General features: G+C 46.4%; 1 protein-coding gene and 1 pseudogene across 1 annotated transcript in view; both read right to left on the bottom strand.

Annotated features, from left to right (window-relative positions):
* Nucleotides 1–1,169: 1,169 nt before the first annotated feature.
* LOC122486272 lies at nucleotides 1,170–1,281 on the bottom strand (annotated as a pseudogene).
* Nucleotides 1,282–6,768: 5,487 nt separating this feature from the next.
* The window catches only part of SCPEP1 (serine carboxypeptidase 1), a 32,210-nt gene continuing 13,799 nt past the window's right edge, over nucleotides 6,769–25,179 (bottom strand). The window contains exons 6-13 of the mRNA XM_043583987.1: nucleotides 22,922–22,994; nucleotides 16,870–16,907; nucleotides 15,979–16,107; nucleotides 15,295–15,388; nucleotides 14,467–14,580; nucleotides 12,082–12,219; nucleotides 10,986–11,149; nucleotides 6,769–7,351 (exon numbers count right to left, since the gene is read on the bottom strand). Coding sequence (XP_043439922.1) covers nucleotides 7,289–7,351; nucleotides 10,986–11,149; nucleotides 12,082–12,219; nucleotides 14,467–14,580; nucleotides 15,295–15,388; nucleotides 15,979–16,107; nucleotides 16,870–16,907; nucleotides 22,922–22,994 — 813 coding nt within the window. The 3' untranslated portion in view covers nucleotides 6,769–7,288. The remainder of the gene's footprint in view (nucleotides 7,352–10,985; nucleotides 11,150–12,081; nucleotides 12,220–14,466; nucleotides 14,581–15,294; nucleotides 15,389–15,978; nucleotides 16,108–16,869; nucleotides 16,908–22,921; nucleotides 22,995–25,179) is intronic.

Below are 25,179 nucleotides of genomic sequence, written 5' to 3' on the forward strand. Positions count from 1 at the left end.
TTTCAAGGCAGGAATGAAACATGGTGCAAAGTGGGTGGATGCAATTCTTCAGGGTCGCACTAACACTCCTCGCACTTGTAAGAAGGACTACAAGTCGGGCAGGTGCCGGGAGAGACGTGAAACACCCTAGTGAGCCTATTCTTCCCCCATGTGTGGGGAGTGAGGAGAGCCCAAAAGGCCACACGTCACCATGCCTTCTCCACAGACCCTGCCCCTGATGAGAAGAGATGTGAAGTGAGGAAAGACAGCTACCACCGTGGTAGCTGGCTTCTAAATGGTTCCAATGATGGTCCACCTCCTGGCATTCACGCCCTTGCATAATCTCCTCTGCTTGAGTGTGGGCTGGGTTATTGACTTGCTCCTAAAGAACAGAATAGGTCAAGGAGATAAGACAGCACTTCTGAAATTAGTTATAAGACGGTGACCTTGATCTTGCCTGAACTCTGACTCTTCTCTTGCTTGCTCTGATGACGCAGGCTGCCACAAGGTGAGCTGCTCTGTGGAGAGTTTCACATGGCAAGTAGCTGCGGGACGCCCTCAGTCCTGTGAGGAACTGAATCTCACCGACAACCTCATGAATGAGCTTGGAAGCTGGTCCTTCCCCACTGGAGCCCCGAGACCACCCATTGCAGCCCTAGCCAACACCTTCATGGCAGTCTAGTGAGGGGCCCTCACGTAGAGGACTCAGTAAGCCATGCCCAGGTTCTTGACCCCCACAAACTATCAGATAATGAATGTCCTAAGTCACAGAGTTTCTGGATAATTTATTATGTAGCAATAGATAACTAAAATGCCCATCAAATAAGTCCCTAGCTCTCTCTTAACTTCTTAGCAAAATGGTTGGTCTGTCCTAAAGCAGGAAACACAACAAAATCCGAGTGCTTTCTGCCATTAGTTGGCCACAGGGAAGATGTTCCCAATAATTACTGCCTAACATCCCAGCTCCACCTCCCTCAGGCAACTGGAAGACTAAATAGACCATGTGCATCCACAACACCAAATATTCTGGAACAAGAACTAAGTGAACAATCTAAAAAATAACCAGATGAACTGGATCAGAAATTGGAGGATTCCCATAACTATCCTCATTCAGAGATATGTACACATAAACAAAAAGCAAACACACAAACATGAAAAACCGAACATCAACTAAAATGGAGGAAATTAACATGAGATACAAAAGACAGATGAGGAACCTTCTTTGGATACAGGACGTTTAAGATATTAAACTGATTAGAACAGATACTACACTTGATCTCAGCCAAAAGGCCGGGAAGCAATCAGGAACATTCTTTGGAAGGTTTGTACTAGAAGAGGTTTGCGCATTGCTCCCTCTCAAGGACATTAGAGCAGACACAAATCCACGAAACAGGAAATGAAGAAGCAGACGAGAAGACATCAGTAAGAAGGGGGAACAGCAGCTGGCATAATGGGGGAAATAAGGAGAAAGAGAATTACAGAAAATAAAAGTGCTTCAGAAAAGTCAAAAATTGACCAAATATTACCGAAAACCAAAGTACTGATGTTGATGCAACCTTGATTTTCCCAGCTTTTTTTGAGCTATCATTGACAGACTGTGTGAGTTTCAGGTGTACAATGTATTGATTTAATACATTTGTAAGTTGCGAAATGATTACTGCCGTAGCGTTGGCTACCACCTGCTGATGGCAGTCTTGATTAAAAGTACCTATGGGGCGACTAGGTGGCTCTGTGTGGACAGCTCAGAGCCTGGAGCCTGCTCTGGATCCTGTGTCTCCCTCCCTCTCTGCCCCACCCCCATCTGCACTCTGTCTCTTTCTTTCAAAAATAAAACATAAAAAAAAATTTTTTAAAGAAAAAACAAAGTCCCTGGAATAAAAACAGAAGCACAGAAAAGTGGGAAAAAGAGCTTGAAACAATATTCACATATGCCGTGGAAAACATTGCTCAACTGGTGATCTAAACCTATGAACCAAAAAACTCACTAAATATCAGGCAAAATTAATTCAAGACTATACACATCAATGTACCATCTGAAGTTACCATTTTGTAAGATTAAACAAGTGTCCAGCATCCAGATATAAAATTAACTGTTTATAAAGGTAAAAAATACAAAGTCAAGGTGGCTTCAAATTTCTCAGCAGCAGTTGATACCAACAATGAAGGAAAGATGTGACCCAAGGGTTCTGCAGCTGATTAAGTTGTACAGAACAGAGCGCCTTTATCAAATATTCAGATTCCAGTTGTGGGGCTACTTTGAATCCATTAAGAAATAATTGAATCTAATTTATGGTATCAGTCAGGTTCAATCAGAGAAGCGGAACTGTGCGCACGCACATGTGTGTGCATGCATGTGCAAGTGTGTACATGCGTGTGCGTGTGTGTGCGTGTGTGTGTGTGTGTAGGGATTCGACTCGTGCAGCGTGGGAGCTGGGTAGGCAGTCTTCCTGAGGCTGGTGCCTTCAAAATGTGATGCTGGAGACTGAAGTCCACAGGGCAAGCGGTCAGGAAGGGACAATGGACATAAAGTTCTTTCTCTAACTAGAGAAAGAACAAGCAACCTGGGGCGCCTGGGTGGCTCAATCGGTTAAGCATCTGACTTCAGTTCGGGTCACGAGCTCGTGGTTCATGAGTTTGAGCCCCGCCATCAGGCTCTCTGCTGTCGGTGCAGAGCCCACTTCAGATCCCCTTTCCTCCTCTCTCTGCCCCTCCCCTGCTCGCGCTCTCTCTCAAAAATAAGAGGAACAAGAGCTGGAGTCCATGAGGACAGTCCCTGGAACAAAACTCATGCCAGTTCGGTCTTCATCACAGACCTAAGCACACTCATCGGGCCCAAGGGGCAGAGAAGCTCCAGGAGGGTCCAAGGGAAGGCAGACTGTTGTAAGCCCAGCTGCTCATGAGCTGAGCCGGCAGATAAATGACAGCACATTTGAGCTAACGTTGGCTGCTGCCTCATTTCTATCCTCTAAATCTCCACGAAAATCTCCAGTCTTGTGGGCCATTCTAATCAGAAACATACAGGAGAGGTAATTCTGGGAAATATAATTTGGCCTGGGCAAGTAGAAACATTACAAAGACCCCACAGTCCATCCATTTTCGACTTGGCACCCGTACACAGTGCCTTAAACTATGCTTAATCTCCAAATAAAGACAGCAACAAAATCACGCTTCTGCGGAACACCACGCAATATCCCCCACACGGCCCAAGCCACGCTGACTTTCTCCCCCAGAACAACACCAGAGTCCCTTTTTTGTCTTTGGATAACGTACATTCTTTTCCTAGCTGATTCATTCATACTCCCTTTTTGACATCTTATAACTTAGATACTTACATATAAAGTTATCTATTATGAGCACATCTTAAATTAGATGATAAAGGGTTGAGAGAAGAGATTACAAGATTTTGGTTAATATTTATAATATATTCACATCAAAATAAGGAAGAAATACTTATAACTGTTACAGTCTTTGTTCTACAACAGGTCACGAGGTCACAGCTAGTATTAATAACTAGCATCATTCACTATTTATTCCATATTTCTTTTGCCTTCGGCGAGCACCTTAGTTGGTCATAATTCCTTTACTGGTAGAATGACCCAAACCTTTGTGCGAGGTCTGGGCCACTACCAGTCTAAATTGGGTTATTACCATTTTCCATTGACTTTAACCAGAGGCTATGGGTGTACTACAAGGTACCCCAAAAGATCTCTTGCATTCTCCCTCCTTAATCCTGTGTAGTAGCAACCCAGTTCCCCCTTGATAGTCAGGATCAATCACCCCAGCCTGGACTTTGCCTGTTTATCCAGTGCCCAAAGACGCCAGATGGCAGCTTCAAGCTCCAGTTCAATGCAATCTTTGCTGTGTCTCCTGATGAAAGCGTGTCTGCCTTTGTAACTAAGACTTCTAGACCAGCAGAGGCTAAAGTTGCAGGGATGGCAAGCAAAAATTTGACTACTGGGCTGATAGTGAGGAGTTACTTTCATTTGTATCCCTTGATTCCTGGACTCCTGAATCCAGAGCACGGGAGAAGCGTGGGATGCCGATTTAGAGCATACACTGCATACTGAAGGACGTTGCCCCAGCCCCGCAAGATGTCACCACCTAGCTGGTACTGTACCTGAATCTTCAAAAAGCCATTCAACCATGTGTTAAGGCAGTCCCTTTAAGGTAATGGGGAACATGGTTCAGATCAGTGAATTCCAAGAGCATGAGTCACTTCTGCGCTTCGTTTGTTGTGAATAGCATGATGGCGGACGACACATGCTGTAAGGCCACAGATGGTAGTTTTGGCAGAAACACTGCAGGCAGGGAAGACAAATCCAAGTCCAGAGCAAGTGTCAATTCCAATAAGAACAACTTGCTGCCTCTTTCATAATGAAAGTGGTCCAATGTAATCAACTTAACACCGGGTAGCTGGCTGACGCCTTCAGGCAATGGTGCCGTATCAGGGACTCAGTGCAGTTCCTTCTGTTGGCAGATTAGGCACTCAGCAGCAGCTATAGCCAGATCAGTCTTGGTGAGCACAAGTCCATGTTCCAGTAGCAAATGTATAATCTCCATCGCTGTCACAGTGGCCACTTCAATTGGTATTGAGTTCACAGAGGTTGCTGGGGAAGGAGACTGTCTGATGTCTACGGAATGCGTCGTCCTAACCACCTGATTGTTAAAATCTTCCTCTCTGCTTTGGTGAGCATTCACACGGAACACAAGTTATCCTCCTATTCTGCCACTCGGAGGTCTATGCTCATACCTCTTCCTCAGACCTTTTGATTTTTCAGTTGTGTTCCTTCCAAGTGCAACTACCCAGCCAAATGATGATTTGGGTGCAGACCCTTTCTTCTGACCACCTCTCTTTCCAGGCAAAGTGAACAAACAGGTATAGTGTCCCCAGTTCTGTCCACTAGGAGGATTTCCCCTGACCATGTTTCAGGGCTGTTCCGGAGAAGGGCTTTCGTGCTACAGCTGTCCATTCTCAGGGGACGCATGCCCACCACGTGGAGCTATCTATAAACCAAGCCTGAGACTTCCTCCCCAGGGAGCTGATCATAGGGAATTTCCATAAAGCCATGGGTGTGGGTTGAGAGAGAATATAATGTCGCAAGAAGAGGGCTTTGGGCATCTTGGGATTGGTTACCGGATCTCAGGGCAGGAGAATGTTAACTTCCTCAGGCAGGGATAGAAGGTTGCTTCAAGTGGCAAAAAAGGTTCGCTGTCCCTAGCTTCACTGGAATCTGTCTACATGGCCCTTCCTAATGTTCAAACTCACATTCCTTCCCAACTAATACCCTAGCTTCTATTTCATTTTTTTTAAAGCAGGCCCCGTGCCCAACGGGGGGCTTGAACTCATGACCTTGGGATCAAGAGTCACGCACTCTACTGACTGAGCCAGCCAGGCGCCCCCTAGTCCCCTAACGACTAATGAAACAGAGGTTCCCTGTGAGGTTGGGGATTCAATTTGGGTTGTAATTCAATGCCAGGACTCACAAGACTCGGTGACTAGTTATACTCATAGCTAAATTTTTTTCCAGCAAAGGATATGCAGCAGAAGCCGCAGGAGAACATATACTGGTTGAGTCCAGAGGGATCAAAACTGACAGACAAGCCTGTCTTCCTTGTCCATGGCACGCAGGAGTGCTTGCCCTCCACCGGTGAACCACGGGTAAATGTGGGGTGTCCCTGTTTTAATCTCAGGTCCAAAAGGGCTGGTCATGCAGGCATAACCCGCTGGTAACTCTCTCCTTATGTGCTGCAGGAAGACTTTGGGTTTGGTTTTCAATATCTCAGCCCTGCAACCACAGGCAATAGTGTTCTTTTCAGGATCAGCATAGAGGCTATCACATCCCTTCTGCAGATCGTGAGCCACACACTAAAACTTAAAAGCCTGGATTTTAAAATTAAAGACCTTGAGGCACCTGGGTAGCTCAGTAGGTTAAGCATCCAACTCTTGATTTCAGCTCAGGTCATGATCTCACGGTTGGTGAGTTCGAGCCCCACGTCAGGCTCTGTGCTGTCAGTGTGGAGCCTGCTTGGGATTTTCTCTCTGCTCCTCTCTCTCTCTCTCTCTCAAGATAAATAAACTTCAAAAAAAATTTTAGAAGTTTGTAAGTTTTATTTATTTATTATGAGAGACAGAGAGAGAGAGAGAGAGAGAGAGAGAGAGAGAGGGAAAGTGAGCATGCATAGGGGAGGGCAGAGACAGAATCCCAAGCAGACTCTGTGCTGTCAGCCCAGAGCCCAACGTGGGGCTCGAACTCACAAACGGTGAGATCATGACTCGAGCCAAAATTAAGAGTTGAATGCTCAACCAACTGAGCCACCCAGGTGCCCCTCATTTTGATTTTAAAGAAAAGCTCCAATTCTTTGACTTCACAGTTATGCTTTTAGGAATTTATTGCAAGAAAATAATGAGGATGTGTATAAAAATATAACTGTCAGGATGAATCACCAGAGCACTGTTTATAGCAGCGACAAAGGAGACATTGCTTACGTGAAACAGTTGTGCATTTGGTACATAAATGATGGTGCATCCACAAAATGGAATGCTTCAGCAGCTATTAAAAATGCTATAGAAAGGGGTGCCTGGATGGCTTAGTCAGTTGAGCATCTGGCTTCGACTCGGGTCATGATCTCATGGCTCATGAGTTCGAGCCCCGCATCAGGCTCTGTACTAACAGCTCAGAGCCTGGAGCCTGCTTCGGATTCTGTGTCTCCCTCTCTCTCTGCCCCTCCCCCACTCACGCTCTGTCTCTCTCTCTCTCTCCTTCAAAAATAAATAAGCATTAAAAAAAATGTTACAGAAGAAACTTTACTGACATGAAGAGGTGTTTAGGACAAACGGATATGTGAACAAGGCAGTAAAACAACATACGGTAATGATTCCATTCTTGTAAAAAATATACATGCATATATAGCAAAAAAAGACTTCCAAAGACAGACACTAAACTGACAGCCGAACTTATCCCGGGGAAGGGAGTAAAAGGGTGTTTATTTTGTTGTTTACCTGTCTTTCTCTTTTTTTCCCCCATAGACCACATAATTTACTTTTGTAATACAAACATGTTAACTTATTTCAACCTTTCATTTTGATGAAAACAAATCCATTAGAGAAGAAAACAACTTAGGTTTGTTCGGAAGCAGAACTGATTTCCAAGTTGCCACGGAGGCTGCGATTCTGTTCTCTGGAGAAGCGGGCAGGAAACTTCACGCGCACAGGCGAGTGGGTTCAAGGGAGAGCAGTGCCTCCTACAGCTGAAGGGTGCTCGCTTCAGCCCCTGTGCCCCAAGGCCAAGCAACTCACCTCCGGTCCATCCTATTCCTGCTGAGTCACCATCCTCATCATCTTCAGAGCCATGTCTCCTTGGTCAGAAGGAACCTAGAGCCGAACAGGGTCCGAGTTAGCCCTCCTGGTTATGTCCCTGGTTCTGGGGTCAGGGGCGACGTCCTGAGACCCTGCTCCCACGGGAAGTACAGCTCTGGGACAGCAGCCTGAGAGGCCAGCTGCACCTGAGCGCGTCCTGTAAGGGAGGGTCCCGTCTGCGAAATGACCCCTGCACGGGACAAAAGCTTGTCAGATTACAGGGATCTAAAGAAGTCAGCATTTAGGAAAGAACCTTCCACTCCACTTGGGGCTGATCTGTTGATTTTGTTTCCTTTTCCCCCCCTTTTTTAATGTTTTTACTTATTTGAGAGAGAGAGAGAGAGAGAGAGGAAGGGAGGGAGAGAGAACGAGCGGGGGAGGGGGAGAGAGAGGGAGGCAGAGGATCCAAAGTGGACTCTGCGCTGACAGTAGAGAGCCCGATATGGGGCTCGAACTCACGAACCGTGAGATCATGACCTGAGCCAAAGTCGGATGCTTAACCAACTGAGCCACCCAGGCGCCCTGGTTGGTTTCTTTGTAAGACCCATGCTTACGTTACCAGCACCTAGCCTGTTCAAGGAAGAGGGAAGGTGCTAGACATTTTAAAGGATGCTCTGTGCAGGAAGGATCTCAGACTGGAAATGGAGTATGAAATAGCCAAGACGGAAGCTAGTAGGAAATCTGTCAACAGATAATAAACAAACAAGATGCTTTGTTTTGGGGTGGCACCCCATTTTTGTATTGTTACATTCAACTTTCTTTCATTTCTCCCTTAGATTTTTCGAGTAATTCCTTTATAAACCTCCTACCCACACACCATCAAAAAAGGGGAGGGGCGGAGGCCTCAGTTTCTCCTCCACAATGATCAGGGTCGAGTTGATGGCACGAGTTCTGAAACTCCATGGCTCCCTGATTCTCTGTGGCACACTGCTGTCCCTGACCCTCTCTCCCAGCCCGGTCCCCAGGAAGCACAGGCACAGTGGGGTATAGCAGAATGACATTTCATCAACTAAAGGGGAAGTGGTTGGGGAGAACTTAATAACAGTTTCCAAGAACTATTTTAAGCCTGCCCCAACTGATCTCTTGTTCCCTAGGTGACAAACCAGAGGAAACGGGCCTGAACTCCAACACACCACTGACAGCACGCAGCCCGTCCCTTCCTGCTTCCCCTCCCACCTGCCTATGCGGCCTACAGTCACAGCTCTGTGTCCTAAGACATCCTACCGGCTTTCTCCTAGTTGATATTGAGGGGACTCAGCATACTCAAAGCCCTAACAAAAATGCCGTCCTAACCCCAAGTCCTGCGGCCTCGTTCATGGTCCCTTCAGATCAAGTGTCTTCAAAGGGCAGGCTCTACTTCCTTCCGGTTTCTGGAGGAAAACTGCTCATCCACCTGCTCCGTCCTTTCCATTGCACTGAGATCGCTTGCCACGACCACTATGGATACGAGGGAGCCCACACGTCACTCCTTTACCTGAGTTCGTGGCGGCTTGCGGCACCACTGGCCCCTCTACTTGGCGGATACCCGAGTCCCCAGCCTCTCTCCTACTTTCCCGGCTGCCCCTTCTCAAGTCTCAATTTGTATGTCCTTCTTTCGCCTCCTGCCTCTTACACCCTGGTGCTCCCAGGGCCCTGTCCCAGGCATTTTTCATATTCCACTCCCAAATCTCTCTCTCCCGCAACAAAAATTGGCCTTCGGGTCATAGAAACACAGCATATATATTCAGTGGTCTTATGGGCGTCCCACTTGGCTGTTCTACAGGCAGTTACCATTCTCCTGTATCAAATTCCTCACTTCTCTCCCTTCTGGATCACTATGAAAACATCTTAATGTTTATAGATTTTTGAGAGAGCGAGAGACAGACAGACCGTGAGTGGGGGAGGGACAGAGAGAGAAGGAGACACAGAATCCGAAGCAGGCTCCAGGCTCAGAGCTGTCAGCACAGAGCCCGACATGGGGTGCATACTCACGGACCACGAGATCATGACCTGAGCCCAAGTCGGATGCTTCACCGACAGCCACTCAGGCGCCCCTATAAAAGCATCTTTGATCGGCTCGGCTCTTTGCCCCAGTCTTGTCCCAGGCCCTTTGCTGCTAGAATGTTATTTCTTAGACAAATCTGGTACTTTCACTCCTTTGCTTTAGGACCCTCAACAGCCCGACTGTTGCTTTCAGGACAGGGAGATACCTAACTCGGTATCTCTCCCCAGTGCCTGTGGCCTCGATGGTCTGAAGGTTCCTCTGGACCTGCACATCCTGTTCTCCTTGCTCCTACACCTCCTCTCTGCCTAGCTGATAGCCCTGAGGAGTGGTTCGTGGAGGGGGCACTTAGATCCCTGCCAAAATCTCTCTCATCACCTCCCCAGCCATCCAAATAAACATACTGTGTATGTTTAACGTACAAACTATGTGCTTCATGTACAAACCGAGCTTAAAGACCAGTTTCCCAGGCCTGCTTTTTTTTTAAGTTTATTTATTTATTTTGACAGAGATAGAGAGAGTGGGGGAGGGACAGAGAGAGAAGGAGAGAGAGAATCCCAAGCAGGCTCCGAACTGTTAGCGCAGAGCCCGACGCAAGGCTCATCTCACGAACCGTGAGATCGTGACCTGAACCGAAACCACGAGTCAGACGCTTAACCAACTGAGCCACCCAGGCGCTCCCCTAGACCCACTTTCTAAGCAGACTACTGCCCCCCCAGCTCATTCTCTATGGAGTGTGTCCTAAGCACAAGTGAGCCAAGTAGGCAGGGCAGGCCAGAGGGCACCTTACCATCCCTCCCAACGAATCTTCTCCAGGAAACCACCATCCTGGGAAGAAGAGAAACCCTGTATTTAAGTAGCCAAACCAAAGCATAACCCACAGGGCGCCTTCTCCTCTGGTACCTGCATAGGTGTCTGTTCGTGCACAGGCATGCACACGTGTGTGTATACAGTGGATTTATCCCTTTATAATCTCCCCCGGCCCACGGAAAGCCACTCAGTCAACATACAACCTAAGGGGAAATAGTGTGTTCGCTCAGAAATGCAGGAGCGAAGCGGCCTCGTCTTTGCACAGAAAGCCTCTTCCAAACTGAAATTCTGGAGCTACCGCTGCTCGAAAACACTGCCCCCTACCTTGTACCACGCACTGGGACTCTGCTTTCCAGAGCACTGAACTTTGGGTTTTGCTCCCTGAAAATGTCAGGGAAAGACAATTTCTCCCTTCTTCCCCCAGGACGAACGAAAAGGAAAGTCACACTAAATTCATTTAAACTAAGGAATAAAGGATAGAGAGCCTAGCTTAACGCTCTCAGAAGGGTTTGCTTTTTTAAATGAGAATTTCCAGGTTCGCCCGCCTGGCTTCGTTGGTAGAGCGTACGACTCTTGACCTCAGGGTTGGGAGTTCGAGCCCCACCTTGGATGTAGAGGTTACTTAAAAAATGTTTTAAATCTTAAAAATAATAATACATAAATAAATGAGAATTTCTAGACTCAAAGGAATGAAGCACTAATAGCAAAAATTAACTAGAGACTTCAAAATACTCCCAAGCCCAAAGCACTTCTCCTAAGGCCGAAACAGGCAGTGCACCCACGCATAATCAACTGCCCGTGGCTTTGTTCTCAGAACAGCTGAGAGCCCACAACAAAGGCTGCCGGACTCTCTCTCACCATGTGCCCAGCTCTGAGAATCCAGTAGAAAGCCAGGTTCTTGTAGGACTTGACAAAAGCAGACGTTTCAGAAGATTGAGGGTCGCTGTACAGGGCCTTCCACTTCAGCTGATTGAATTTGGGCAGTTCGGCCCACTTCAATTTCCGCATCCAGGCCTCCTGACCTGGTGGGAGGGACAAAGAAGGGTCTGGCATCAACAGTTGGGTGGGGTAGAAACAAAAATCCAGGGTCCATAATTTCACATTTCCCAAACTGTAATGTGCATAAGGCTCATCCCGAGATTCGTTACAATGCAGATTCTGAGTCAGTGGGGCTGGGTGAGGCCTGAGACTGCATTTCTAGCAAACCCCCAGTGATACCCAAGACAACGGGGAGGCACTTAGAAGCTCTGAGGTCCGGCTATGTTCGCCCCTGACTCTCCCATCACTGTATGCTCTGAAGGAAGGAAAGTGGGGACCTGTGCAGGTGGCAGGACTCTCCGGAGGACTGAGAAGTCTGAGGGTCAGTAGATGCTAACGTGGCTCACCCGAGCAGCTCATGGAAGAAACGCAGAACCTTTTCAAAGTGTCCTTAGTGCCCTTGGTGTACAAGTGGCAGAAATATTCAATCCTGCCGACCTTGTGAAGGCATCACACTTGTCAGACTGCGTGCCTCGATTTGCCTGCCGGTTCTGAGAACTTCACCTGGTCTTACTGCAGCCAGAAACACACAGGACCCATTTCCCCTGGGTTTACAGTCAATAGGGTTTAGTTTCAATTCAGCTTGCAGGGCTTACCACCTACTGTGACGGGGCATGGAGACGGGGTTTTCCCTCGGTTCCACGGTGCATTTATCCCATGACCAGGAGAATATCCCTTTTCTTTCATCATATGTAAGGGCCTCAAAAATCTGCCAGGCCCAGGCTTCTCTAAGGGGCCACAGCTCTGTCCTCTTTAAAGAAGTCAAGGTCAGGGCACATGGGCATAATAGGAAGTGGCCTTCCTCCTGGCATTTCTACATCACCAGCCTCAAGACCGACACGTCCGAGGCTGGCTCCCTTCCAGCTCAACCCATGGAACTAACTGCCTCCACGTGCCCCACGGACTGTGTTCCTACCCATGGTGTCCACGATGAGATCGAGCTGTCCGTTATACACGGTCACATTGACCCCGGCTTCCAGCAACTCATCCACAATGCTGATGACCGGCTTCATGAAGTCCCCCTCCATGTTCTGGAAGACACTGGCAGACTGGCCTGCACGTGGGGAAGCAGAAAGAGGGAACAGCTTGCAACCTGCCACAACAAGAGGCACCTTTCAGTCCGGAGCATCCTGGGCTCCGGCACCCACAAGGCACCACCGCGTTCCACATAACAGAGGCTGAAAACACAAATGCTTCACCAGCCGGCCCAGAAACCCCCGCCGTGAGCCAGTCACCTAAAATGAAGCCTGTCGGGCAAATGTGCTCTGTTCACTCCAGTGCACGTGCTGACAGCTGACATCATTTTTCAGGAGGAACTGAAACCCAGAGAGGGCTTCATGCCCAAGCAAACAGGGAGCTTCAGAAAACGCCGTCCTCTCAAGGAACAAACTCTGCTTTTGGGCAAGTGATAGTTTTCCTCCGTTGCTGAGTAACACTGGGGCCAAGTTCTAAGTTCTGAACAAGTGGGGCCAAATCAGACCTAAACCAATGCCGAGCGAGCCCTCAGTAAGGCTGCAAGGAGGACCAGCCCCTGGCAAGAGAACAGGTGGTCGGTACCACAGTGCGACCGGATTCCTGACCGTCGTCACCATAACATCGAATGCAAAAGTAATGACGACAGCTGCTACTAATTTTTATTTGCTAGTCGCTGCTTTCAGCAAGCACTTTACAAACAACAACCCACTTCCTCTTCATCAGCCCTAGGAGATGAGGAGTCTTAACCTAGCGCAGGAGTTCATGAACACGAGGCTCAGAGACATGTTCAGGGGGAAACAGCTAGTCAGTGGCAGGCTGGGCTCAGGCCTGGCTGACTCCAAAGCATGTGGGCTTAACTGCAAACCAGAGCTCAAGACCCTGGGTGTGGGTACTTCCAGAGAGTTTGTCCTTTCCAGACCATACACAGATACAGCTGGAGCCAAAAAGGAGTTTTTTCTATCAGTCAACGTCCGCAAAAATGTCGTCCCCTTGCCCGTCCAGCCACATGGGCAGGGAGTGAGAGTCCCTGTAGCTAGAGAAGCTGGATGGAAAACGCTGTCATCACAAAGATAAACTGAAGGGGCTGAGCTGGAAAGGTGTTCTTGCAGGCTCGACCTTTAAGCTGGCCTCCTGTGAAGGCTCACACCTCTATTCTCAGTCCTCAACGGCTCCCCGTGCTTGTACTTCCCCATGCTCTGACACCAGATTCTTATTATTCGATCTAATTAACTCGCCCCTTGGTGCCTGGGTGGCTCAGTTGGTTACACATCTGACTTTGGCTCAGGTCGTGATCTCACGGTTTGTGAGTTCGAGCCCTGCCTTGGGCTCTGTGCTGACAGCTCAGAGCCTGGAGCCTGCTTCCGATTCTGTGTCTCCCTGTCTCTCTGCCCCATGTCCCTACCCCACTCGTGCTGTCTCTCTCTCTCTCAAAAATGAATAAATGTTAAAAATAATGTACTTGCCCACTCATTTCTAGAAAACTCTAAGGGGTGAGCCAGAAATGAAAACACCAGGGCTACGATGAATCCTCTAACTTTAGGTTGGGAGGGTGGCCCACGTCCCCAGAGGAAGCAAGGGCCAGGGTGGAGTCTTAGCGGCTCAGCAGCCATCAAGGAGCTGCTAGAAAGACATAGCCCTGGGGTAACTCAGACATAAAGGAAACCCTCTTCAGCTTGAGTGTTTCTCCTCCAGGAATCTGGGAGTCCCGCTCGCTCACGGCCTCCCTATAGGACCAAGCGGGAACTTATCCAAGTTTCCTACCTGGTCCTGGTCTCTGAGAACCCCAGATATTTCCCCCAGAGATGGCCCCCAGAATAGAAGGTGGTAGACCCCAGACCACATCCAGCGTCAGGACCCAGGGAGGCCTGCCAGGGAGGTGGTCAAAACCTGCCCCAAAGACCTTGGTCTGGAAGTCATACCCACAACCGACTATGGCTTTGGGCATGGCTTTTTTTTTTTTTTTTTAATCTCAATTTTGTTTATTACGGGAAACTTCAAACTGATACAAAAGTAAAACCAGTGGGAAGATTCTCAGGTGCCCACAATCTGGCTTATCAATCCACAATCTGGTTTATCAGTTATCAACGCCTAACCCATCATTTCATTCCTTCCCCCATCTCCCCACTTCCCTCTTATTCTCAACCAATTTTGGCGCATTATTTACACTGTCTATTTTTTGGCTCATCTATAAAACATGGATAGTAAAGCTGTTCTGCTTCAACATGTCAACCCATCAACAAAACCCATTCTTCAAATTAAGACGTCTGAATTCACCTCTATTGCCCCCCAACCCTACCAACGGCACTTAATTAGGTCACGCAAGTACCTCCCCAGGAGCAATCCTCAGGAATGATTTTGAGCTTCTTCCTGATGGGACCGTTCATGAGCTGACTTAAGGTATCCTGTTGTAGGTGTCTCACGTGGCGTTGGTAAAGATGAACTAAAACAAACTGGTACACGGTGAGTTCAAAGGACTGGAAATAAGACCAAGACGATGTCTTTCCCAAGCTGCTGGGACGCTGTGTCTAAGAGGGAGGCTTTCGGCTGGAAAATGAAAGTGTCGCTTTAATTCACCCCAGATGGAGGAAGAAGGCCAGAAACACGTTGAAAGTGGAGATGCTTTATTAACTTTGCTGCATCTTATGTACTTTGGGGCCATTGAGTTTCTCCAGCACGGCCAATGGAAATCGGCTAAGAAGTGGAATCGAGGGGTTCCTGCAGCCTTTATAGGCCTCTCCCGGAGGTAGGATGCCAGGTATGGGCATCCAGTGAAGCTGGGTCAGCTGAAAGACAACTCGATCCAGCCTTCAGGGGGACTGACGTTGTAATCTGATGGGCAGAAGTTGGGTTCCAAGACACTACGCTAAGTGAAAGAACCCAGGTGCAAGAGACCACCCACTGCACGGTTCCCTTTATATGAAGTGCCCCAGGAAGGCATATGTGGAGACGTAGATTAGTGGATGGTGGTAGAACTGGATGGTGGTTATGACAGTGCAGCCCGGTGGACGCACTAAAACCACTGAATCATACACTTAACATGGGTGCAATTTACGGTATGTAAATTATGTCAATAAAGCTAAAAAAAATAAATAAATTGATTTCCTCTTGTACAGAGACAGACAGACAGGGTCTAGCAACTTCCAGGTCCACTTACCTAGGTGGCTCTGGGTGAACTCCAGGCTCGACTCCATCGCAGCCATGGGAGCGCTTTTAGTTAAGATGTTATAGAAGTTCACCCCATCCGTGTTCTGAAACAGAGAATTATATGCGGCTGTTTGTTTCATTTGCCCACGATCGAGGCTGCAAAACAGAAAGACAACTGGCTCTCCAGCTTATCCAAGGACAGCTTTAACTTTGTAAATGCGCTTGGATCGGAGCAGCGGCTCCGAGGGCTGAGACCAGCTGTCAGCCGAGTCTCCTGGGGGTAGTGAGCGGCTCGTCCGAGGGGAGCTCAGTTGCTGGAGAAAACAAGGGCCCGTGTGTTAGCTTATAGGGAGAACAGAGCCTCGGAGGGCCCTACACACTCAAGTCCTCAGCCCGGCATCCTTCCCTTCTGGGATGCTGCGATGCTTGGCAAGGATCCAGACGTTCATGTTGGCAAGACACATCGCTTCTTACACAGTCCATATGCTCAGCCGAGGACGAGCAGGTCTGGCAGGACTGGGTGGCTTTCTGACCTCGTCACTGCTCAGACTCATCAGCCTTATCTCTTAGCATGCGATCACTTTCAGATTCGTGGGGAGTCTCGGGATAAGACCCGAATCCCGACGACACCAACCAGGAGCCCTTCCTCCATGGGAACAAGGCAAGTGGGCTGCCTCCAAGGGTATCCCGTTACCTGTTCAATGAGCATTTCCGCTTTCCCCCACAACTGGGTGGCCTCTACATAGTGCTCCTTATTCACAGCATCCAGGACTTGCTCTGCAACCTGAGACACCTCTGCCAGACCTTGGTCATCAAGAAGAGACTAGAACGCAAACCGAGAACGAAAAGGCCCATGTTGCTCAGAGACACAAGCCTGGCATCACGTACAGCTAGGGATGGCTGACAGACTGGGAGGGAGAAAAGGGACTACATATGAAAGTGTATTGTTGGGGCGCCTGGGTGGCTCAGTTGGTTAAGCATCCGACTTCAACTCAGGTCATGATCTCATGGTCCGTGAGTTCGAGCCCCACGTCAGGCTCTCTGCTGTCAGCTCGGAGCCTGGCTCAGATTCTGCATCTCCCTCTGTCTCCGCCCCTCCCCTGCTCACACTCTGTCTCTCTCTCTCTAAAAAATAAATAAACATTAACAACAACAAAAAAAGTGTATTGTTTTAAGTCACGTAGTCATTGATGAAAAAAATACGGCAAAATGTTAAGAGTCTAGATGGTGGGTACTTGGGTGTTCACAGTGATCTTTCCACTTTTCTGCATATTTGAAGATGTTTGTAATAAAAAGATATATTTTATTACAAATGTATTACAAATTATAATAAAATATATATTAAAAATATATAAAATTTTTTATAATAAAAAATTAAAAGTTGGGAGGATTTTTAAAAAATTGTGTTTCTGGTACCTGGAAAAATGGGTAACTATGCTGATGTTTCTTTAAAATTTGCCCCCAAGGAGCAGTGTCAACCTCACAGGCAAACTCAGCTAGCCTGTTCTTCCTGGAGACAGAGACAGAAGAGGTCAGCTGGGCTGCTGACCAGGGTGGGTGCAGGGTTGGGGATGCATCTACTCACCACGCTGTACAGGTAAGGTCCCCAGGAGAGCACCGAATCTAAAGGAAACCACATATGTACAAAGTAAGTTTGTCGTGGCTCTGTCCTCCCAAAGAAAAACCATACTAGCTTCCCTCCCAAAGCAGAGACAGATGCAAGAAACCTGGTGGCTTTGGGTCTCAAGGCTCCGTGCAGGGCTGATGTCTCAGGAGTTGGGAGGTGGGATGATGTGGAAGCCTTTCTGTTGACTCAGGACTAATGAAATGTTAATTTGACCTGATACTGGCCCAGCAAGTGAGTGATAGCCAGCGATGGCATCCCTACAGGTAGGCTGTGTGTGTGTGTGTGTGTGTGTGTGTGTGTGCGCGCGCGCGTGTATGCAGGTTCCTCTCTGCTAGACCTCTAGGCATGTTGACAGCTTAAAATATGTCCCCCGCCCTCACATTTCTTCTCTGTATTTGCTCCTCCAGTTTGGGGACACTAGCTTCTGCCAAGGAGCTAATTAAGGAAGAAGACTAAGGATTTTGTAATTCAATGTCTATGACTATACTGCCAACCAATTCTTTTCTATTCCACAAACATATTGAGAATTTACTAAGGGTCTAAAGCCAGCAAGGAGTTTTAAAAGATACTGAGCCTGGGTGGTTCAGTCGGTTGAGCATCTGACTCCTGATTTCAGCTCAGGTCATCATCCTAGGGTCATGGGATCCAGCCCCACATCAGGCACTGTGCTGACCACGGAGCCTGCTTGGGATTCTCTCTCTCTCTCTCTCTCTCTCTCTCTTCCTTGCTCACACACACTCTCTCTCTAAAATAAAAAAAGCTGGCACAAAAAAAGACACTCAGATCAATGGAACAGAATAGAGAACCCAGAAATGGACCCACAAACGTATGGCCAAGTAATGTTTGACAAAGTAGGAAAGAATATCCAATGGAATAAAGACAGTCTCTTCAGCAAATGGTGCTGGGAAAACTGGACAGCAACATGAAGAAGAATGAACTTGGATCACTTTCTTACACCATTCACAAAAATAAACTCAAAATGGATGAAAGACCTCAATATAAGACAGGAAGCCATCAAAATCCTCAAGGAGAAAGCAGGCAAAAAACCTCTTTGACCTCGGCTGCAGCATCTCCTTACTCCACACGTCTACAGAGGCAAAGGAAACAAAAGCAAAAATGAACTATTGGGACCTCATCAAAATAAAAAGCTTCTGCACACTGAAGGAAACGATCAGCAAAACTAAAAGGCAACCAATGGAATGGGAGAAGATATTTGCAAATGACATATCAGATAAAGGGTTAGTGTCTAAAATCTAGAGAACTTATTAAAGTCAAAACCCAAAAAACAAATAATCCAGTGAAGAAATGGGCAAAAGACATGAATAGACACTTCTCCAAAGAAGACATCCAGATGGCCAACTGACACGTGAAAAAATGCTCCACATCACTCATCATCAGGGGAATACAAATCAACACCACAATGAGATACCATCTCACACCTGTCAGAATGGCTAACTTTAACAACTCAGGCAACAACAGACGTTGGCGAGGATGTGGAGAAAGAGGATCTCTTTTGCACTGCTGGTGGGAATGAAAACTGGTGCAGCCACTCTGGAAAACAGTATAGAGGTTCCTCAAAAAACTAAAAATAGAACTACCCTATGACCCAGCAATTGCACTACTAGGCATTTATCCAAGGGATACAGGTGTGCTGTTTCGAAGGGGCACATGCACCCCAATGCTTATAGCAGCGCTAGCGACAATAGCCAAAATATAGAAAGAGCCCAAATGTCCATCGACTGATGAATGGATAAAGAAGATGTGGTATATGTATATGCACATATACATATAATACATATACATGTACATATACATATAATACACACACATATACATACATATATGTATGAAGTATTACTTGGCAAGCCAAAAGAATGAAATCTTGCCATTTGCAACTACGTGGAAGGAACTGGAGGGTATTATGCTAAGCGAAATATCATATGACTTCACTCATATGAGGAATTTAAGATGCAAAACAGATGAACGTAAGGGAAGGGAAACAAAAATAATACAAAAACAGGGAGAGGGACAAAACATAAGAGACTCTTAAATATAGAAAACAAACAGAGGGTTGCTAGAAGGGTTGCAGAAGGGGGATGGGCTAAATGGGTAAGGGGCTTAAGGAATCTACTCATGAAATCATTGTTGCACCTTATGCTAACTAACTTGGATGTAAAGTAAACAATAAATTTAAAATAAAATAAAATAAAATAAAATAGTGCTTGGATGGCTCAGTCATTTAAGCATCTGACTTTGGCTCAGGTCACGATCTCACAGTTGGTGAGTTTGAGCCCCATGTCGGATGTGCACGAGCCCTGCTTTGGGAGAGCTCCAGACCCGCTTTGGGTAAAAACATGAGCCCCAGGTGAGCCCCGCTTCTCTCTCTGCCCCTCACTCATTTGCCCCCTGCAAAAGAAAAGTAAATAAATAAAATAAAATAAAATAAAATAAAATAAAATAATTAAAAAACAACAAATGAGTAAAACAACGCCTGCCCTCAAAGAGAACAGTTGGGCTTAGTTTGGATGATTCCCAATTCCCAGAACTATAGGTAAGGCTTGTACCACTGACATGTGCCAACAAAGTACCAAGGACCAAAACTTGCACATTTGAATATGTCATTCCTTTGCTTAAGAACCTTCAATAGTTCCTAAGGCTAAGCATCTCAAAGTATGCTTCAAGTAACCTCAGTTCTGCAGGATTTTACTCTAGGTATTAGAGAAGAAAAGGTGGTTCTTCAGTTAAGTATCTTTAAGGCTATGCAAAACAGAAAAAAATATTTTTTTTCCCTGCAGGACTTCTCAGAGTCTCTAACATGCCTATGAAACCTTGAAGAGGTGGAGTCAGTATTTAGCACCTCCAAAACTTATTTGACTCTGGAGCCCTCTGTGTGGCATCTCACGGTGATACCTCATAGGACTCGTATCCTTCAGAGCACACCCTGGGAAACGCAGGCACACCAGGCCCTCCGGGACCTAGCCGTCATTCACCTCCCCTGCTTAACTATCAAGCGTGTGCCTTAAGTTTCCTCACATACAGAATCGTCTGTAATTCTCCAATGTGTCCCATTCCCTGCTTGATCTAGTCCAGGAACTGACAAAATTTTTCTGTAAAGGAACAACCAGTAAACATTTTTTTTGCTCTGCAGGCCAGCTGACCTCTGTTGCAACTACTCCACTCTGTTGTGGCATCCTCCGAGCAGCCACAGACAACATGTCAATCAATGGGTGTGACCGTGTCCCAATAAAAAACTTATGGGTGGCAGGACAGACTCAACTTGTAGGCTGTAGTTTGCCAACCTCTGATGTCCAACAGGACTTTCTGCAATGATGGAAATATTCCGTATCTATGTGGTCCCAAACAAGTCAATAGCCACGTGTGGCGACTGGAACACTTGAAATGTGGATGGTGCAACTGAAAGATTAAAATTTTTATTGTACTTTAATTAATTTAAATTTAGTTGCATACGGCTATGGCTACCATCTTGAACTGTGTAGATCTTGAAGACACAGAACACATCTGTGCATCTTTCCTAAAACTTTGCACCTACTACCTAGCAAAGAGTTCATAACTGTGCATGCAAATCAACAGTATTTTTCTCTCAAAAAAGGAGTAACGTCTGGGGCACCTGGATGGCTCACTCAGCTAAATGTCTGACTCTTAATTTCGGCTCAGGTCATGATCTCAGGGTTCGTGAGATTGAGCCCCTGTGTCCAGCTCTGCGCTGACAGTGCAGAACTTGCTTGGGATTCTGTTTTCCTCTCTCTCTCTCCAAATAAATAAATAAACATTGTTTAAAAAAAAAAAAAGGAGTACTTCTGGGATGGAAGGGTGGAACTTAAGTGGATCTGAAAGTCTGAAAGGAGGGATCTGGGCAGGAAGGTTTCTTCCTTCCTTCCTTCCCTCCCTCCCTCCTTTCTTTCTTTCTTTTTCTTTCTTTACTTTTTTTCTTTCTTTCTTATTTTGAGAGAGAGAGAAAGAACCAGTGGGGAAGAGGGAGACAGAGGATCCAAAGCGGGCTCTGTGCTGAGCACAGAGAGCTCGATGCTAGGCTCGAGCTCACAAACTGTGAGATCATGACCTGAGCCTAAGTCAGACACTTAACCGACTAAGCTACCCAGGAGTCCCTGGCAAGAAGATTTCTAAGGGGAAGCTGGTCACAGCAAGGTGAAAAAAGGTAGATTTTGGATAGGATGAATAGCACTTGCGAAGCCATGAGACTAAACTTCCTGGTCTTGTGTAAATAGGTGAGTGCATAAATTCTGGAGCCTGCTGCCTAGAGGTGAATACTGACTTCAGCTGTGTGACTTTACGAAAATTGCTTAACCTCTCTGAATCTCAGTTTCATCATCTCCAAAACTGTGATAATAACAGCATCCATCCATGGAGCTGTCATATGTGTTTGCATAACACATTCAAGTGTTGAGCACTGTTAGGAAAATGATGAGACCGCAGAAAGCAGCGTGTGATTCTAAGTGAGATGGTGAGCTTCATGTCTCTGATCAAGGCTTCTGCAGTGTCATGATGTCCTACAAGGTCCACCCAGGAAGGAAAAACAAATAGCAGCCCTTCTCCTGATGCTAACTCAAGAGCTCCATTTCAGTCCTAGGTAATGCCAAGAAAAAAGGCAAAAAATACCATTCCAAGTAGTATCAGAATATCTCAAATCCATTAGGGACACAGCTCTGTGACAAACCACATCCCTACCTTTCAGGGAAAAAAATATTACTTTTTATAAATTACTATTTTTTTTAATGTTTATTTATTTATTTGGAGAGACAGAGCACGAGCGGAGGATGGACAGAGAGCGAGGGAGACACAGAATCTGAAGCAGGCTCCAGGCTCTGAGCTGTCAGCACAGAGCCTGATATGGGGCTGGAGCCCGTGAACCATGAGACCATGAACCGAGCCGAAGTTGGACGCTTAACTGACTGAGCCACCCAGGTCCCCATACAAATTACTATTTTTAAAAACTGAGGCATAATCACACATCAGAAATCATAAATCAGGGTCGTGGGTTCAAGCTCCACACTGGGTTCCATGCTGAGTGTGGAGCCTCTTAAAACAAAACCCAGAAATTTTGGTAAATGCAAACACCCATGTAACAACCACCGCAGTGAAGACATAGAACACAGGCAGCCTAGAAAGTTCCTTAGTGTCCCTTTCCAGCTTATTCCCTTCCCTCCTCCAGAGGGTAACTTCTCTTCTAATTTCTAACTTTGTGGTTTGGTCTTGCCTGTGAAGTTACCTTTTGTTAGGTTAGAGTAGTTCTCAACCAGGGACATCTGGAGGTGTTTTTGTACATCACACTGGGGTGGGTAGACTGGCATCTAACAGGTAGAGATGCTAACATCCAACAATGCACAGGACAGCCCCCACAACAAAGAAATATGTGGCTTAAAATGTCAGTAGCCCTGAGATTTAGAAATCCTGTGTTAGAGTGAACCCCACCAAGGTGACTATTTCAGATGTCGGAAGCCACACCCCAGATGTCTGCATCATAAACAACTCTTATCTGTACTCCCGAAGAGGACACTCAGGTTATGAAACTACATACCTGAGCTGCAGGACCTGATGGAAACTCTGTCTCACCACCGATATGAGCAACACACAGGAATTTCACCCCAAACCCTCATGCTAGTGGTGGGGAACAAATGACCAACAGAACTGGGTGTGCATCCCGATCAGGTCACTCATGCTGTGTGTCAGAGAGCAAATTCCATCTCCTCTCTGAGTGTTTAGAAGGTCTTCAGCTGTAAAATTTGATTCTTTTGTTGTAAGAGTCAAATAAGAGCATTCAGTCTGGCCGGCAGAGGTCCATGGTAGGAGCTCCGTAAATGAGTTCTCATCCTCAAACTTCTCAGACACTCCTGGAGCAAATACTTTCTGGGTTGACATCTCTAATGACCCAGAAAATCCTGTTGCCTTGTTCCCTGATCGGGACAACACAGCCCAAAGTCCCAGGGAAGAATAGAGAATGGGAAAGAAGAAATGAAAATTCCGTACTTACTTATAGGGGAGATCCATGAGTCACCCAAAGCAACGCCAGCAAAGTTGCACTGGATGGTCCCTTGCTGAACAGCCTGAAAGAAGAGAAGTCAACATCCTTGCCAAGGCAACCCAATGACCTCCATCCCTTCCTCAGTAGGAGGGGGCCAAGCCTTTATGCACCACCTTTGCCAAGCACAGAAAACTTTTGCCCATCCTTTCCAAGATCCCTTGGGTATCCAAAGACCTCAGATACCCACTAGAGAGCGAGGGTAACTCTTTCCTGCTGCCATATGCAAAGTGAGGAAGAACTGTTTGGGCATCTCTCTACCGGGTGTTGTTGTTTTTTTTTTTAAGATTTTTTTCTTAATATGTATTTATTTATTTTTGAGAGAGCATGAGCAGGCCCCACACTGTCAGTGCAGAGCCCGATGTGAGGCTCGAACCCACGAACCGTGAGATCATGACCTGAGCCGAAATCTAGAGTTGGATGTTCCACCGACTGAGCCACCCAGGCGCCTCCCTCTACTGTTGTTGAAAGAGTGTTGGCAGGATGTGGGTGGGGTCTGGTACAGCCCTTTTCTTTCAGATGGTCACTAGCACCCTTTCCCCCAAGGTCTGTGATTCCTCACAAGGTGCTGGAGGTGGAGGGGTGGGAGGCTTGGGGACAACAATCACTGACCACAGGGCAGTCACTGTGGGGGTGGCAGGCCTCCTCAGGAGATCCTTGAGGGTGGGATGGATGCCTCAGGACTATACTATCATTTGTATAAAAATGAGAAAAAAGAATATACAGTGGACCCTTGATAATAGGTTTGAACTGCACCGGTCCACTCATATGCAGGTTTTTCCCAACAACTACAATAAAGTACTATAAATGTATTTTCTCTTCCTTACGATTTCTTAGTAGCAGTTTCTTTCCTAGCTTAGTTTATTGTAAGAATATAGTATAGAATACACGTAATATATGAACGATGTGAATCAACTGTTGAGGTTCTCAGTCAGGCTTGTGGTCAATAGTAGGCTGTGGGTAGTTAAGTTTTGAGACAGCCAAAAAGTTATATGTGGATTTTCCATCGCATGACTTACTTCTATAGAGAAACTGAATCACTATGTTGCACATCTGAAACTAATATAACATTGTCTCAAACAAAAAAACTTTTTTTGCTTAAAAAAGTTGTATGTGGGGGCGCCTGGGTGGCTCAACCGGTTAAGCATCTTACTTTGACACAGGTCATGATCTCACAGTTCGTGGGTTCAAGCCCCACATCGGGCTCTGTGCTGACAACTCAGAGCCTGGAGCCTGCTTCAGACTGTGTCTCCCTCTCTCTCTGCCTGCCCCCCCCCCCCAAATAAATAAACATTAAAAAATTTTTTTAATTAAAAAAAAATAAAAAGGTATATGTGAAAAACAAACAAGCAAAGTTGTATGTGGATTTTTGAATGAGCAGGTGATGGCTCCTGACCCCCATGTTGTTCAGGGTCAACTATATGTGAATTAGCTTATGTAGGCACAGAATACCTCTGGAAAGCTACAGAAGCTGCTAATAACAGAGGCTGCTTTAGGGGAGAGGGGGAGGCAAGGGTGAGATTTTTTCCAGTATCTTTTACATGTTTTGAATTTTGAATTAGTGCATGCACAAACTATTCAGAGATCTAAAATAAGAACACAGTGACCATCCTGACTTTGAATGTTAGTAATTACAGAGAAAGAATTATGCATTTATCTGGTTTTCCATAAGGAATTTACTTCATAAGTCACCTAAATAGCCCAGGTGATGGGGGAAAGTTCCAGTTTATAGAATACCAGCTAATGGATGTGAACAAAAAGACAGGAGGAGAAAACCATCATTTTGTAACTCCTAACGATATTACTGACTCACATGAGAATCAAAAATGTATGTAAAACTATTAGGTGAAAGATGGATGAAGAATTAGACATCCATATAGTGCGAAGATAACACCACTCAGGTAACTTTCTATGCAGGCGGAAGGTGAAAGAGTCCAGGGGAAAAATCAGACTAGATCTAGATATTATGTCCTTTCTGATTTGAAGCAAAATAAAGTGCACAGGGGCGCTTGGGTGGCTCAGTTGGTTAAGCATCCGACTTTTTTTTTTATTATTTAAAAATAAAATTTTTTTTAATGTTTATTTATTTTTGACAGAGAGAGAGAGACAGAACATGAGCAGGGGAGAGGCAGAGAGAGAGGGAGACACAGAATCCAAAACAGGCTCCAGGCTCTGAGCTGTCACCACAGAGCCTGACACGGGGCTCGAAC

The sequence above is a fragment of the Prionailurus bengalensis genome, chromosome E1 (genome assembly GCF_016509475.1).
Source record: "Prionailurus bengalensis isolate Pbe53 chromosome E1, Fcat_Pben_1.1_paternal_pri, whole genome shotgun sequence".
Taxonomy (NCBI): Eukaryota; Metazoa; Chordata; class Mammalia; order Carnivora; family Felidae; genus Prionailurus; species Prionailurus bengalensis.